Source organism: Cavia porcellus, unplaced genomic scaffold (genome assembly GCF_034190915.1).
Source record: "Cavia porcellus strain 051 isolate PalLab524CR breed Dunkin Hartley unplaced genomic scaffold, mCavPor4.1 scaffold_30, whole genome shotgun sequence".
In the NCBI taxonomy this organism is placed as follows: Eukaryota; Metazoa; Chordata; class Mammalia; order Rodentia; family Caviidae; genus Cavia; species Cavia porcellus.
In genome coordinates, this window is record NW_026947513.1 from 37,523,342 (window position 1) to 37,538,536 (window position 15,195).

General features: G+C 35.4%; 1 protein-coding gene across 41 annotated transcripts in view; it reads left to right on the plus strand.

Annotated features, from left to right (window-relative positions):
- Positions 1-15,195, plus strand: part of Adgrl3 (adhesion G protein-coupled receptor L3) — a 798,686-nt gene that overhangs the window by 620,754 nt on the left and 162,737 nt on the right. For 34 of the 41 annotated variants that reach the window (XM_063240383.1, XM_063240357.1, XM_063240358.1 and 31 more), the window contains 2 exons: positions 5,023-5,208; positions 8,020-8,058. In XM_063240383.1, the coding sequence (XP_063096453.1) occupies positions 5,023-5,208; positions 8,020-8,058 (225 nt within the window). The remainder of the gene's footprint in view (positions 1-5,022; positions 5,209-8,019; positions 8,059-15,195) is intronic. The other 7 variants (XM_063240356.1, XM_063240366.1, XM_063240369.1 and 4 more) reach the window with 1 other exon arrangement.

Sequence of the window (15,195 nt, forward strand, 5' to 3'; positions counted from 1 at the left end):
ACATTCACCATAAAACAAAACAAAACACAACACAACAAATGAAAAAAAAAGTGTTCAAATAAATTTTGAAAGAAAGAAAAAAATGTTGGTATTATTTATCCCATTTTAACATGAAGAGAGGTGGTTACAACAAAAGCTGCTTTAAAAACTTACTTCTCACATTGATTGTAAACATTTATGTAACTTGTAATTTATTTGTACTTGAGTTTTTGTCTTGCAGCTTTCTTAGTGTTATTTTATATTTCTTTTGGAGAGTTTTAATGAAATGAAATTAAATTTTTAAATATAAATTAACACTTATTAACTGACAAAAATATAATTATTTTAAAGTTAACTTACTAGTGATTTTTATATTTGACCATTTATAGAAATGCATGATTCTTAGACTGGACTTCTCACCAGTATCTTTTATGCTAGTCAATTTTCATCTTTGCATTACTATATACAAGAAAAATGTAATTACATAGTTCTTCTGTCTACCTTGTCACTATTATGCTACCCCCTCCAATATTGTGACAATATTGATTATTCTTTTAAATTCTAAAAAAAATGAGGTTATATGAAAATACTAGTGCTATTTTCTCTTTGTTTAGTAAATAATTTAGCTCTTTGCCATGATCATCAGTAGAGATAGTGACCCTCAATTTTTACATAGTTTGTTTTGAAAAATTTTATTAACTAACAAATATTTTACCTAGTTTATAAGATTTCAAAGTGTTTTTTTTTTTACCATGGTAAATCAAAAACCCCAGAGACTATCTGCCCTGATTTCTGATAGAAAAAATCTCATGTGATAACAGAGAAATAGAGGAAGCCATAAAGTGACAATTACACAAGAACATAGTGGTTAACCAAATAATACAATAATAATTCTGCAAATGTAGTCCTCATTATGAGAATGGAGTATGTAGAAAACAACAAATGGAAGAAGACACTATAAATGATGCATTGATCAAAAGAATTTTTTTTGGAAAGTACACAAATTCTAGCCATCTGTAGAAAGTACTTTCAGGATTCATAGGTGGGTCGTGAGCAATCACTTGATCCACAATAATTTGCTATGCACTTATCCTTGAACTCTGTAAGGGAAAGTTTTTGGTTTAAAAGGTCAGAAGACTCTAAAAAATTTTACAAATTCCTTTAATTCAGTGCAGATTTTTAAAAATTTTTTAAAGAGAATAAAAATAAAACAGAACAAAGCAAACCAGAACAAAACAATACAAGCAACACAGGACTTCACAACAAGACAACAGGATATCAACAAAGCTACCATAATGTCTCCTGTTTTCTTTGAAAGAGTTGTCCGTACCTTCACACACAACAAAGTCAAACAAAACAAAATAGAATAAAACCAATCAAAATTTTAAAAAATGAAAGCATTACAGGCCTTCAAAATCAGACAATAGGAAATCAACAATGGCTACCATAATGTCTCTTGTTCTCTTCAAAATAGCTGTCCATACCCTCATACACAATAAAATTAAATAATAGAAAACAGACTAAAACCAATCAAAACAAAAGAATGGCGGAAGTATCACTGGACTTCAAAACCATATAATAGGAAATGAACAGTGGTTACTACAATTTCTCGTTTTCTTCAAAATAGCTCTTCATACCATCATACATAATAATATCAAATAAAACAAAACAATAAAACCAATTAAACAAAAGAATGCAAGAATTACAGGAAAAGATAGCCTACCATGATTACCATATACCAGTAGACACAGTAAAATTCAATAAAACAAGACAAAACAGAATGAAATCTAACAAAATTGTGAAAACATCACAAGAGTTCAAGACGAGAACAAGAAATTAATATTGATTACCACCTTATTCTCCCAAGTGTTCCCTCCTCTATCACTTTTATAATATCTGTTGTGTTTTTGGATCCCCCTCCCTCCTTCTGTTTTTTATGCTAGTATGAGTTCAAACTGTTTCACCCATGACATGACTTCCAGTTGAATCCATTTACCTATAAGAGCCTCGTGATTAACTTACTTTATAGCGGGGTAGCTTTCCATTGTGTGAAAATACCAGATTTTTCTTAACCACTCTGTGTTTGATGGGCAAATTACCCTTGCTTTTTTTTTTTTTTTTTTTTTTTTTTTGGCCTCCTGTTGCATGGAACAATTGTTTTCTCCCTGTAATTTTCAGTCTCTGAATTTCCTTTCAAGTTAACTGTGTTTCTTATATACAGTATATTGATGGATCTTATTTCTTGATCCACTCTCCTTGTGTTTATTGAGATTTTTTTATTTCAAAAGTTTCTACAAAGTACTTACAAACCATATAATAATACTTTAGCATAGTCTTCTATTGATATTTACTTTTCTCTTTTTGAGATGAGATCTTGCTATGTCATTCAGGCTGGCCTTGAACTCACTTTATAACCAAGCTGAGAGAAAGAGAGAGAGAGGGAGAGAGAGAGAGAGACAGACAGACAGACAGATAGACGAATATAGAATATATTCATATAGAATATAAGAAAAATATATAAAGACTGTAGTCTGTGTTCTGTATATACAAAAAGAACATTATATGTGTTATTCTATATATATAAAAGAAAACATTATGTATATTATTTTTGTAAGTAGAATGTTTTTATCTTGGAGTCTAAAAATAATATTGGTTTCTTTCATATTTTAAACTATTGCATGGTACATATATATGAGCAGTGTTATATAACCATAACTCATTTTTTTCTAACATAATCAAGCTTAAATGGGCATCATTGAACATTTTTCTATTACTGTATATATCTATGGAATTATTTTAATGTGTAATAGTAGTAAGAGAAATTGCTGGATTATAAAGAACTTATATAGCAAAACTATGGGCATTAGTAATGTGCTTTATATAGGAGCTATGTAAATATACATTATCAGTAGTAGTTTAAAGAGGTAATAATCATTTCCCAACCTTGTTATGAAACTGAATTTTAGTAGGGTTTTCTCTACATTTGAGAATATGATTACATGTGATTTAGATCTTCCAATTACTACAGTTTATTTTTAACATTCATTCTTCCTACAAACCCCAAACTGCCCTAAATAGATAGTGATAATCCATGTTATTGACCAGGAGTTGTAGTTGCATTAGTTGCATTAATAGCTCTCTAGCTATGCTAATAATCATTAGAGAATTTGCAAAGATAAGATTATTTTGCTTGTGACCATGTACTTTACATTGAACTACCTCATAAAAAAAGAAACATAGTTGTAAATACTATTATAGCATAACACTATTGACTACAGTTATGCATTTAAATAGTAATGAGGCAAGCTAAAATTTAGAAATATATACTGAAAACCATTAACAGTCCCTAGAGAGACTTTTATCTCTATTGTTTTTCTGGGTCCCATTCCTGTTTTATTAATTTAAAACAAGATTGTAACTCAGGAAATTATTTTGCCTTTTTAAAATACTTCCTATACTTTTTTAAAAGTTTAATGTATATCCCTATCTTCTCATTACCCATGACTATTAAATTTATTCAATGGATCCTGAGGTATTAGCCTTCATATCATTTAACATCTTTAAAGCTTGACAATCTGATATGCTCCCACAGTACATATCTGAAAAATCAGCATGTAGTTTCAGATAAGAAAAACACTAGAAACTAAGCAGTAATTTGCTAAGTCTGTGGGGAACGAAATTTCTTATGGTATATTTAGTAAAAAGAGGAAAATCACATTAAAAGCAGGGATTTTGTTTGGGGTAAATTCCTCACCAAGTTTAGCATCTGATGAATATTCATTTAGTGCAGTTAATATTTATTAATAATATTCACTAATGCTTAATATTGATTTCATATTTGCTTAGCTAAGTGCTAAATATACAAAAATGAAAGTTTGTACTATATTTACATCTAAGCATGTAGAGCATGAGTAGGAATTCATAGTACACACTTATCAAAGTGCAACTTAACAACTCACAATAGGACAAAGCTTCGACCTTCACCAATGAAATGGGTAAATAAGATGAGAATGATTTTTAGAAATAAGATTCTTCAATTGGGCATAAGAGAGCAGTTCAGTACTAGTGATTTAGGGGAATGAAACTCTCAACCTACTATGTCTGGTACAGTTTTGTGTTCTGTAAAATCGAAGAATGAATGTTAGGAACAACAGAGGTTAAGAGCAGAATGTATTTATTGAGAGAAAGAAAGCTTCTGTCTGAGAGACAGAGGAGTCCAGAGTGGTGTGCCAGGGACTCTGTCTTTTCCAGGGACTTTTACAGAGTAAAATCATGGGGCTAGAAGGGTTCAAGGTGGGGGAAGGCTGGAAACTCACAAGGCAGATGGAATACGGTGGGACAGAACTATGGTAGCCAATAAGGTCAATAGTTCAGGTAAGATTGACTAAGTGGGGAACAAATGGGGAAGCGAGTCATGTAGAACGCGTGATTCTTAGGGAGCAGTGACTCTCCAGTAGGGCATTGGGATGGTGGCTCCTGGCCTCCTCAGGGTGACAGGGAGCTATTTAGAAAATCAGTGTTTAGGATATGGGTGCATTTGTTTGATCTTTTGTCTTGAGGCCTGGTCCACAGCAGGAGGTGTCTGTCTCCCCAATTTTTGAAAGGTATCTGGGCTTTTGCACTGGCTTCTTGGAGAACCTAGCCCTGTCTCACTGCCTATAGCATTTCTAAGGAACTCCACTGCTGAAACAATAGCAACCCTCCAGAAGGCTGAGACCAGAGACCCAGGAATTCTGGATTGGTTCCATGGCCATGGGCATATAGTGGGGGTGGGGGTGGAGATTGGGAGAGAGAAAAAAGGAGGGAGAGAATAAGGAAGAAAGTTCGTCAGGAGAAACTTTCTAAAGTCATTGATTTACACTTAGGTTTTGCAGACAAAGATGAATTAACAGAAAACATTGCAGATTTCAACCGGGTGTGGATGGAGTTTAGTAACTATCTTGCCCAAATGACTCAAACTTTCATAGGAAAGCAATTGGCAAGAGACCAATAAAAGTATTTGTTTAAGACCTCTTTGCATTTTATTTTGTTTCAAAATCATAGTTAAAATCTGGAGAAACAGCAGCCAATATTGCTAGAGAGCTGGCCGAGCAGACCAGAAACCATCTGAATGCTGGGGACATCACCTACTCAGTCCGAGCCATGGATCAGCTCGTGGGGCTCCTGGACGTGCAGCTCCGAAACCTGACCCCAGGTGGGAAGGACAGCGCGGCCCGCAGCTTGAACAAGGTAGGGACGCTGCTGTGTCCCCGTTTGTCACGCGAGCTAGACTTTCTGCTTGCTTTTCTCCACTTTATGGAAGAAAAGAATTGAGACCTGTATTTACTTCACTGTTTAATTATTGTAATGGCAGCACTGATTTTTCAACCAAATAAACAATAAACGATAATCTGCCTGTAAATCTTTGAAATTTAAGATACTGTTTTTCATAGTGTAGCAGCTGGTTTCGGATGCTAAACTCTGACAAGAGTAATGCGAATCATTGCAATTTATTTTATTTCGTTTTTCCTTCAAACTTTTATATTAAAAGAACTGACAATAAAATACGTTTGTAATCCATAAGAAGTGAAAATGTAGACAGTAGACAGAGTATTAATACTCCAATATAGAATTTTTAAATGAGATATTTAAACCTAATTAATATTACTTTACTGAGGCAAATAACTTATTCATTTTGATTTTTAAATTACTCAGATTTGGTGTTTTGAAAGTTTAGGTATATTTAAATTGTAAATAATTAAAATCATGTTTTAAATACTTGAAAAAATGTATTTTCAGAAAAAAGTCACTGTCCTGAATATTTCATATCTGTATGCTTTAATATAAAATATATAAGTTACAAATATATTTTATAATTTATATAGAATAGCACTTTTCTATATTACAAATTATGATGTTTTATATTAACCTTATGGTAAAAATATACAAGGATTGATACCATTGAATGTGAACAGTCCCTGATTGGTATTAGTGTAGTAGAGATTCTCAGTGACTGAAACTGAATTAGAACCTTTAATATTTTGATAATCTTCCCACTTAGAAAAATGAGAATTTGACAGAGACGGACTGATGTTCCTCCATGGAATTCAGTAGAAGGACAATCTTCTCTGGATTGAAAAATGATTTTGCAGAATTAGCATTTGATGCAGTTAGTTCTTTTAGGTCTTACTGTGGTGTGACTCACTCATCAAGATAGAAGACATTTTTAAAACTAATGATTGCTCTACACAGAAAAGCCAGGCAAATAGTTTTATCTGCAATATCATCCCTAAAAAACAGGAACAATTTTATCTATTAAATAAAAATTATTGAGAGTTTTTTTGTTGTTGTTGTCATGCTGAGCATTTAGAACTTTTAAAGAATGTCTCACTTGTAACCTGAGAAGAACTACAGTTACACCTGATAGTATAACCTACAACTGCCTGTATGATCTGGCTGTGCTGTGCTTTTAATGTTATTACCCAGGCTAACTGGGTTCTATTAGTGAGTAATGCTGCTAGCTATTGTTTTCATAATGCACTGGTTGTAGTAATTTCTATTAATGTTACATATCCATAACATGACTTGTTACAGCAATACTTTGTATCTTTATTTAAAAATGTTGATGTCTAAGGATATCAGGTAAAGCTGGTAATTAATGTCACATTCTAACTGGCTATAGCTAATCAGCTTGCCTACTCTGAATATCAAATAACTACATATTGGGCAAATTTCCATTTATGAGGCCTTTTACTGCTCTCTTTTGTTTCCCATTTGGCTTTTTTCAGTTGTTTGTGTAATGCGGTTTGTCACATGTTAATCTGCATGAGGCAGTGAGTTGAAGGGAGGGCGGAGGTTACCCACGTGCTTGCTGGCTTGTTCTCTGTCCTGTGGCTCCCATTTCCCCTGAAGCAGCTATAACCTCTCAGATTTGCAAAGTCAACTCGGTACGAATCAATCGAGCTCTACACTGAAACTGTGGAGGCTTTGGAGTCCTGGGAAATGAGGGTGCGAGTCAGTGATCCAGATGACAGCCCCAGTAATTTATTTGCACTTATTCCTCTCTTAATTCTTTAGAGGAGTAACTGTTTCATGCTCTTTGAAGAATGCATCCATTAGAGTCCAGAGAATATTAGCCATACAAAAGCAGCAGAAGAATTACTTCCTCAAACTGGATTAATTTTCTTTTTTCAAAATCAAGACAATTGAAAGGGGAAAGACAGTAGGGAAGAAGAGGAAAAGTCACATTCTAATTTATAAAAATTTAGGGTGAATAAAGTGCTACTGCTTATTCCTTTAAACTCTAGGAAAGAATACTTGAGAATGCATAGGGGGCTGCCAACCTTTGGCCTATAAAAACATTGTTCTATGTATAAGCAAATCACAGGCTTATTCTCCCACCTGAGTTTCTAAAATGTATTTTCTTGATTAAAATTGTCAAAAGAAATTCTTCATGAAATATAAAAAGTGACAAGTCAAATATCAATCATTTTTTTTCAAAAGTTACTTATATCTTGATATTTGTTCCTCAAATCCAATAGTCATAATAAGCGGACATTTCTCTTCCCATAAATATTTTCTATATGTCTAAACCATCCAATAATATGTGTGCACGTTAACCACCAATATTGTCTGCAACCACAGTCTACTACCTTTAAAACAAATTCCAAAGTTCTGACATAACTTACTTAACTTTTTTAGATGTTTATTTTTTTAACTCTTAAATTAATAACTAACCTGACATGCAATGAATTATTTCAAATGAATGAAGCATATTGATTGCTACTAATTTCTACTAAATGTATTCAAACATTTCTTCCTATCATTAACAACTTTATACCATCCAGTTTTCCCTGGGGTTGTTCTAAAAGGATATTAGCTACTCTATTTCAAGCCATTGACTACATTTTCCTGCTGCTTAGCTCTCATGTTCCCCTAGAGAGTAGGGAACCAATAAGTAAGGTGTTTTGTGTAGATGTGTTCTTTTATTTTTCTTGTTTTCTTCTGTCACTAACTTGTTTTTTCTATTCTGTGTTTAATCTGCTGTCTTAACGGATTCAGCTTCAGAAAAGAGAGCGCTCTTGCAGAGCCTATGTCCAGGTACATTCTGCGTTTTTATACACGTGATAAGTTGTTGAATTGTCTTTGCTGGCGGTAACATGTATGGACCTCTGATAGAAAAATGATAATACACCACATTGACGTAAGACGTTTCAGGGAGGGATGGAATGAAAGGATGGGAATGGACGCGTGTAAACAAGAGTATGTGTTAAGAAACGAGACAAAATGAGTCAGTGCCAGTGCTCGGTCTAACAAGAGGAGCACAGACTAAGGAGGAGGTGCAGCTTGAGGTGTGCACATTGGTCATCGCTAAAAGGTGAGTTGAGTGCGAGAGATGCATCTCAAAGTCTCCATCAAGGTGGGTATAAAAATCTTTCAGCTCATGGAGTCATTCGGAAATGGCACTCAGTCAGATTGTCACCTGGCTGGGACTGAGGAAGTTCCTGGAGTGGAAATGAGGCATTAAACCCGTTCTAAACAAAGAAAATTTGGAGGTTTACTGACTGACTCTTCTGGCAGAAAAATAATTTGTTAGGACCTATGAGTAAGAGGCAGAGGAAAGGTTTGTTAGGCAGGGTTTTAGTACACTCTCGGCAGAATGTAGACCCTCCAGAGAGAAAAACACACTAGAGTTTGAAAATGGAATATTTATGTGTTTTGGAAATCTGTGGAATTTGACAATCACGGTCTTGGTTTAGTGGGTAGGGGAGGATGCTCCACCCAGTGAAATCCTGTTCTACAGGAGAAATTGGTCTATTCACAAGTGAAAGATCATTTGCAAGCAAAAAGAGAATGGCTGGATTCATTCACAGGTGAAAGAGAATTGCCCAGGTTTAGAGAAGAGAGTCCAGGTGGGGGTTCAAACTGGGCTCATGAAACTAGTTTTTAGTTTTAAAATTACACTTTTTTTTTCTTTTTTATTTTACCTCAATATAAGAACAATAGTCCAGGGTTGTTGCTATGGCACACTTGAGTTCCAAAATGGATTGACTCTAGTTTGCTTATATCTGCCTTATTTTCTTATTGCAAAATTATTAATCTCAACGTTAATATGTTTTAATTTGTTTAGAAGAAATAAACCCTGTGAGATGTAGGTTCTGCATGAAATGAACAGTCTCAGAAGCAAGCACTCTGGCTGTCTCTAAAGGAAAGAAGAACTATATGGCTGTAGGGAACAGTTTGAGTTGGGGAAAAGTACAGTATATGCTGTAAATGTTTAGTGAATGGGTTTGTATGCTACTATATAAGCATTTGCTTGATTCTGGCTGTCAATTTTTTCTTTTCTTCCAACTGCCATATTTTTAAATTTCATACATGAAACTCATTTCCTCAAAAATATTTTCCCAACTGTAGCATCTTACCATCTAGTGGGCAATGTTGATTAATAAGTGTTAGGCAGAAACGCTGTTCATTTTTAGGAAATCCATACGTTACTTGAAAAACTGCCAACTATCATTTAATTATTTACCTACAGATCAATTAACATAGATGAAGCTGACAGGTCAAATCTTACTATCCTTTTATTTCTATGTGGAATAAACAAAAGGCAAGAGAACTAGGTCCTAAGCCTTGTCTTTGTTGGTACCAACTATGACTAATAAGCATCACTAAGCAGTCTTGGTCAAACGGTCATCTGGTTGGCCATCATCTCAGGTCTGCTAGGTCCTGCTAGCATAGGGAAAGTTCTCATTCCTTTAGGTGATTGTGCTAATGACATATGGGAATGAAACTCCTGACCTACTATGTGTCCAGGATGAGTTCATGTTCTCTAAAATTGAATAATGAATTTTAGGAATAATGGAGGTTAAGAGTGGAATATATTTATTGAGAGAAACAAAGCTTCTGTCTGAGAAGACAATCACATAGTAAGTGGCATGCTTAAAAGCAATGGCCCTTCCTGTAGTGGGGTGGGATGCTGACTCCTGACTTCCTCAGGGTGATAGAGAACTATTTGGACTGTGGATCCTTAAGATGTGGGTGTATTTGCTCTACCTTTTGTCTTGAAATCTGACCCACAGTGGGAGGTGTTTGTCTCTTCCAGGCCTGCAAGGTATCTGAATTTCAGCTCTGGCTCCTTTGAGGGCCTAGCCCTGTCTGACTGCCTGTAATATTTCTAACTAACTCAGCTGCCTGTAACACTATTCCTGAGATGAGTTAATAACTCCTGCCTAGAGAGTAGCCACGGTTCCCCTCATGGATCTGCCTTCAGGGCTTGCTTTTTCTGGAATCCTGAACACACTTTTGTTACCCTCCCCTTGAAGTCTTTAGTATTGAAAGAGGATGAGACAGGTTAGGTAAATTTAGTACTAGTCAACTTTGTATGATCAGTATAAAGACAGATATTCTTTAAGTGACTCACATGTTTATGTGCAGAGTTGGGCAGGAAACTGATCAAAAATTTAAGGTAGCAAAGGAAACAGAACAATGCTAAGTTAGAGATGCCAAGTTTTTTATCCTGCTGTTCATGAGCTACCAAATATTTGCAGCCACAAGTAAAGTGTCACTGTTTTAAGCTACAGTTATGTCAAATTTAGTGACTAAAGCCTTTCTAAAATATATGGTACTTATGTCATAGATAACTCTGAATTTATTCCGAATATAGAAACATTAGGAAATCATAAAAGTAGATACAAATAGACTAAGGTATTTTCCACTGTGAAATTTCATGGAATAATAACCTGCATGTAAATGATCATATGTGGTGTTGTGTATTTCTGAGCAGAGCATTTGTGCTTCACCAATACTGTGTTTGCTTTGGTCTTATCAGATATTTAGTCAATAGCTGAAACATTTATTCACAGCCAGTCAATTATAACACCAGGAAATCAGCCATTGAATAAACTGTGCTATTAATTTTCCATCAGAGATTCATGTTTGAATGACCATGCATTTCATAGATTTAAATACTGAATGGCTAATTATCCCTTGGCACCATGAAAAGGCGCATAGAATGCAATCAAAAACAGCCCTAATTCTGCTCAGAAATGATCTTCAGCATTCAACACTGAAGAACTGTTTTTTACCTATTGCTCAAACTGAGTACAGTGTGTGTGTGTGTGTGTGTGTGTGTGTATGTAATAGAGTTGTATATTATATATATGCCTCCCAAAACAATATCTTCTCTAAAACTTCAACAATTTCATACACACCAATATTCATCATTTCATAAAGTAAGATATAAATTAAGTTTATTTGCCCATTTTTGTATAACATTGTTTTCCTTTTAATTTTCTTTCTCAAGAAGTATCTGATAAGATTATATAGTGCGTCCAAAAGATGAGAAGTATAAAACAAAAGAGGCCTTTATTCTGAGAACGCGGAGAGAAAAAACAAAAATACCCCCTACCACTGGAGTCTGGCTTTCTCTCTGGCAGACACATGGTGTGTGTGTGTGTGGGGGGGGTAATAGAAGTAGCCTAAGCTTAAGGTAGTGCCCTAGGGCCATTAGAGATGCACAGGTATCTCATTGGCACTCGTTTGGCGCCAGAGGCAAATTCCTAAGGGTGGGGGAGATAGTCACAGGTAGGGGTGGGGGAGATAGGAGCTCCTTGGTTCTGGCTGAGGCTGAGGCTTTTCTGGCTACAGAGTCCTGTCTGGCCCAAAACTCTTTCAGTATCTTTATTATGATCATCCTAATTGTTTCAAGTTCAAAATGAAACAAAAGAAAAAACTCTATACTAAATTATTTCATCAAGGTAGTAACTGTAGGCAAATAATCTACATGTCTATGACAGGTAAATTGGCTATTCAACTTGATTGGCTTAAGAGTCACCTAGGAGATTGATAAGGCCCACTTCCTGGTGTTTGTATGGGTCACAGAGGCATGACTTTGGTGCTTACATCTGATTTCTGGCCCCTTTTCTCTTTGGTGTTGTTCCCCTCTTCTGCTTCCAAACCACCGTGAACTGAGAAGTTTGGCTCCAGCAATCCCTTCCACCATGAAGTTTTGTGTTGGAGCCACCCAATAGTAGACTCTTGAAAACACAAGCTTCTTTAAGTTGCAGATGTTGGGTGTTTACTCCCAACAACTGGAACGCTTATCGATTCAGAAAATTAATATCAAAAGTGAGCTCATTACTATTCCTATCTGAGCATATTTCCAGAAGCCTTTGTTTTGGTTTGAGGGATTTTGGAAAGGTTTGGAGTTGTGACTGAAAAAGTCCTAGAATTTTGTAAATAGATTGTGATGGGCAGTTTTGGTTGAATATCTGGAAATCAGAATGCTGGTGAGGATGGAGATAGCAAAGGGCAGGATCATGAGGTTTCAGACAAGAATGGGGATTCAGCTGCAAACTGGATTAGAGGCTGTGAGTGTTATACTTTGGCATAACGATTTGTAGACAAATAAAATTTGTCTACGTCTTTCGATGTTCATAGATTTTTGAATAAGGCTGAATTTTAAGGAAGTGACTAGCTGATCTAGTGAAGGAAATTTCAAGGCCAATCAATGGTGAGTCTTTGGCATGGGTACTGACAGTATGTTTTTAGGTATGTTTATAGCAAGAATTGGGAGCAAAAGCTGAATTGAAAAACTTAAATTTAGGCCCCAAAAGAACTGTGTGTAAGTTGGGACCAAAGGAGGCACAGCTGTTGAAGAGATTAGTGCCATTCAAAGGAAAACAATTACTTTGAATTTAGACCAGGAAAACAAACAAACAAACAAACAAACAAAACCTCAACTCATTGCAGAATTCAATCTTTACTTTGATAGGTTTCAATCTTGCTCTGGTTCTGTTCTATCCCTCTGTCCTCTTCTTTTTCAGTAGGAATGCTGTGCTATTATATTTTGGGATTAAGTAACCTGCTTTGGAGCTTTACAGAAATTCACAGTTAAAAGTTTTCCTTAATTCTTAGAGGAGACATTGACCTGAGCTTTTGAGAACTGCTGGAACTGTTGACATTTTGGGGCAAAGGGATTAATATGGTATAAAGAGGGGTATTTGGTCGTCATGTGGACATGGATTGGGAGGTGGCAGGTTGGGTAGAATGTCAACTTGGTTGGTATGGGTGCAACCTAGGAGGTTGGAAAATGCGTTTCTCCTAGTGTCTGCGTGAGTCACAGAGGCATGACCTTGGGGATTCTGTCTGCTCCCCCATCAATACTTTTGGGTGGTCGGTCTTCTCTGCTTCTCAGCCACCATGAACTGAGCAACTTATTCACTGTACTTTTCTACCATGATATTTCTGCTTGGGAAGTAGCCGATCATGCATTAAAACCTGAGACAACAAGCTACATTAAGACTCTCCACCTTTAAATTGTGGGTGTTTGGTATTTTTTCCCACCATCGGGAAAGCTGAACAATATTTTCTGAGCCCTTGGAATAGTAAGAGGTCAAAGAGAAGAGAAGTTAGTACTAGAGAACAAAAGAGCAGCTTTATGCAATGGGAAGATCAGGGCAGTATGACAGGTAGAGTCACTTAAAGTTATTATTTCAAGAAGGAGGATCTGATGTCACTGAATCTGCTCAGAAGTGCTGAAACAGCTTTTAAAGATAAAACCATATAGACTTCTGATTATCATAAAAATCCCAAATCCTAGGTATCTATATTACTGTATATAATATCTAAGTATTTTTACCTCTTGTTTTCATTTTTTGAATCATAAATGCAGATGTTCTCTGAACCACAGTTGCTCCTTGCACCTCTGACAAAGTGCAAATTGAATTATGCCAGTTTTACTCATGGGCCTGTGCATAAGACAGAAAGGATTCTAGGCCCCATTTGTACTGCTAGGAAGAAATTAATGAGTATTTTCAAGTTCCTTGTTTGGTCACTTAATTGGCTGTGTGACAAAGAGCTCTGTGGTGCATGTCAAACAACTTTCGTAGTCCTCTAATGATTTGTGCTTTGCTTGACTTGTGATACTGTTCGGTGTGGCCTGTCAGGCTGGATGTCCTTGTTAAAGTGGCTAGAATAAATTGGCTAGCCGTGTGCATACAATGTAATATATTAACTATAGCAACAGGGAGTGCTTTTAGCAGCTCTTTCAAGAGATTCCCATGTTTGCCCATAAGCATCAAAGCCAACCCAAACTTTCATTTAATATAATTAAAAAGACATCTGAACGGAGTTTGAATCACAGCAGGTTCTTGTGGTTTGGTAACCCTTTGTTAAAGTCCTGTGAACTTAATATACTTCACAGCTTGATAAATCTTCACTTGATTTGTGTCAGTAAGAGAGAAAATATAAATCTACACCCTGCATGTTTCTCATGCCCAAAACCTATTTTAAGAAGACATGGAGATCAAAGAAAGTGACTTCAAACTACAAAACCAGAGTAGTTTTCTTTAGATAAAGGGATAGTTATAAAAACTCCCTCTTATAAGGTGTAGTCATTAAATACTGCTACAAATCATCACTGAGTCAAAAGACAGAAAATCACATGTAGCAAAAGCAGAGTCAATTCATAAGTTTAAAAGACCTCCAAAGTACAGTGACAGACATTGATGGAGATCCTGCTTTGACGTGGAAAGAACATCATTTTGGGAATCTCTCAAAACTGACAGAGTATCAGATCAGGCAGAGATGGCTGCTTTACAAAGTTATTTCTTGCTCTTCCACATGCAAATTTCCTATAAATAAGGAAATAGACGCCACTACTGTGTGTATGGACATGGTTTGTGAATGCATCAAAAAGTTATTCTGATGACAAGGGAAAAAAGCTCACCATTCTCTTTCTAAAGAAAACGGTTTCATCTACAACAAAAGCATTATCTCTCTCTTTTGTTTTTTACTACTTGTGTTCTCTTCTTTTGTTTAATTTCCAGATCAAAGCCCAAGTCATTACTTACTAGTAAAACTGTTTATTTAAGGTTCATTCTATGCATCATTGCCTGCTGAACACACATTTACTTCAGAAGTTTTAAATACCTAACACAAATAGATACTGTTTCTGTGCAAATGCAAGAGAACACACATCAATTTACTTTGCTTTTTCTTTAATAGCTTTATGATCACAAAGCTAACCAGGAGGAAAAAGATATTAAAAACAGCACTACCAATTTAAAACTCTACTTTCTGAAGCTACCTTTAAATTTTCTGGTACAAGTCAAAAAAAAAAAAATTGGAAATTTTCAAGTTTTACTTGCAATGAAGGAGTTTCCCAATGGCCTAGAATGAACTAAATGACTTTTTTTAGGACTGTTTCCAACAGTTATAATTTTTATATTTTCTCTT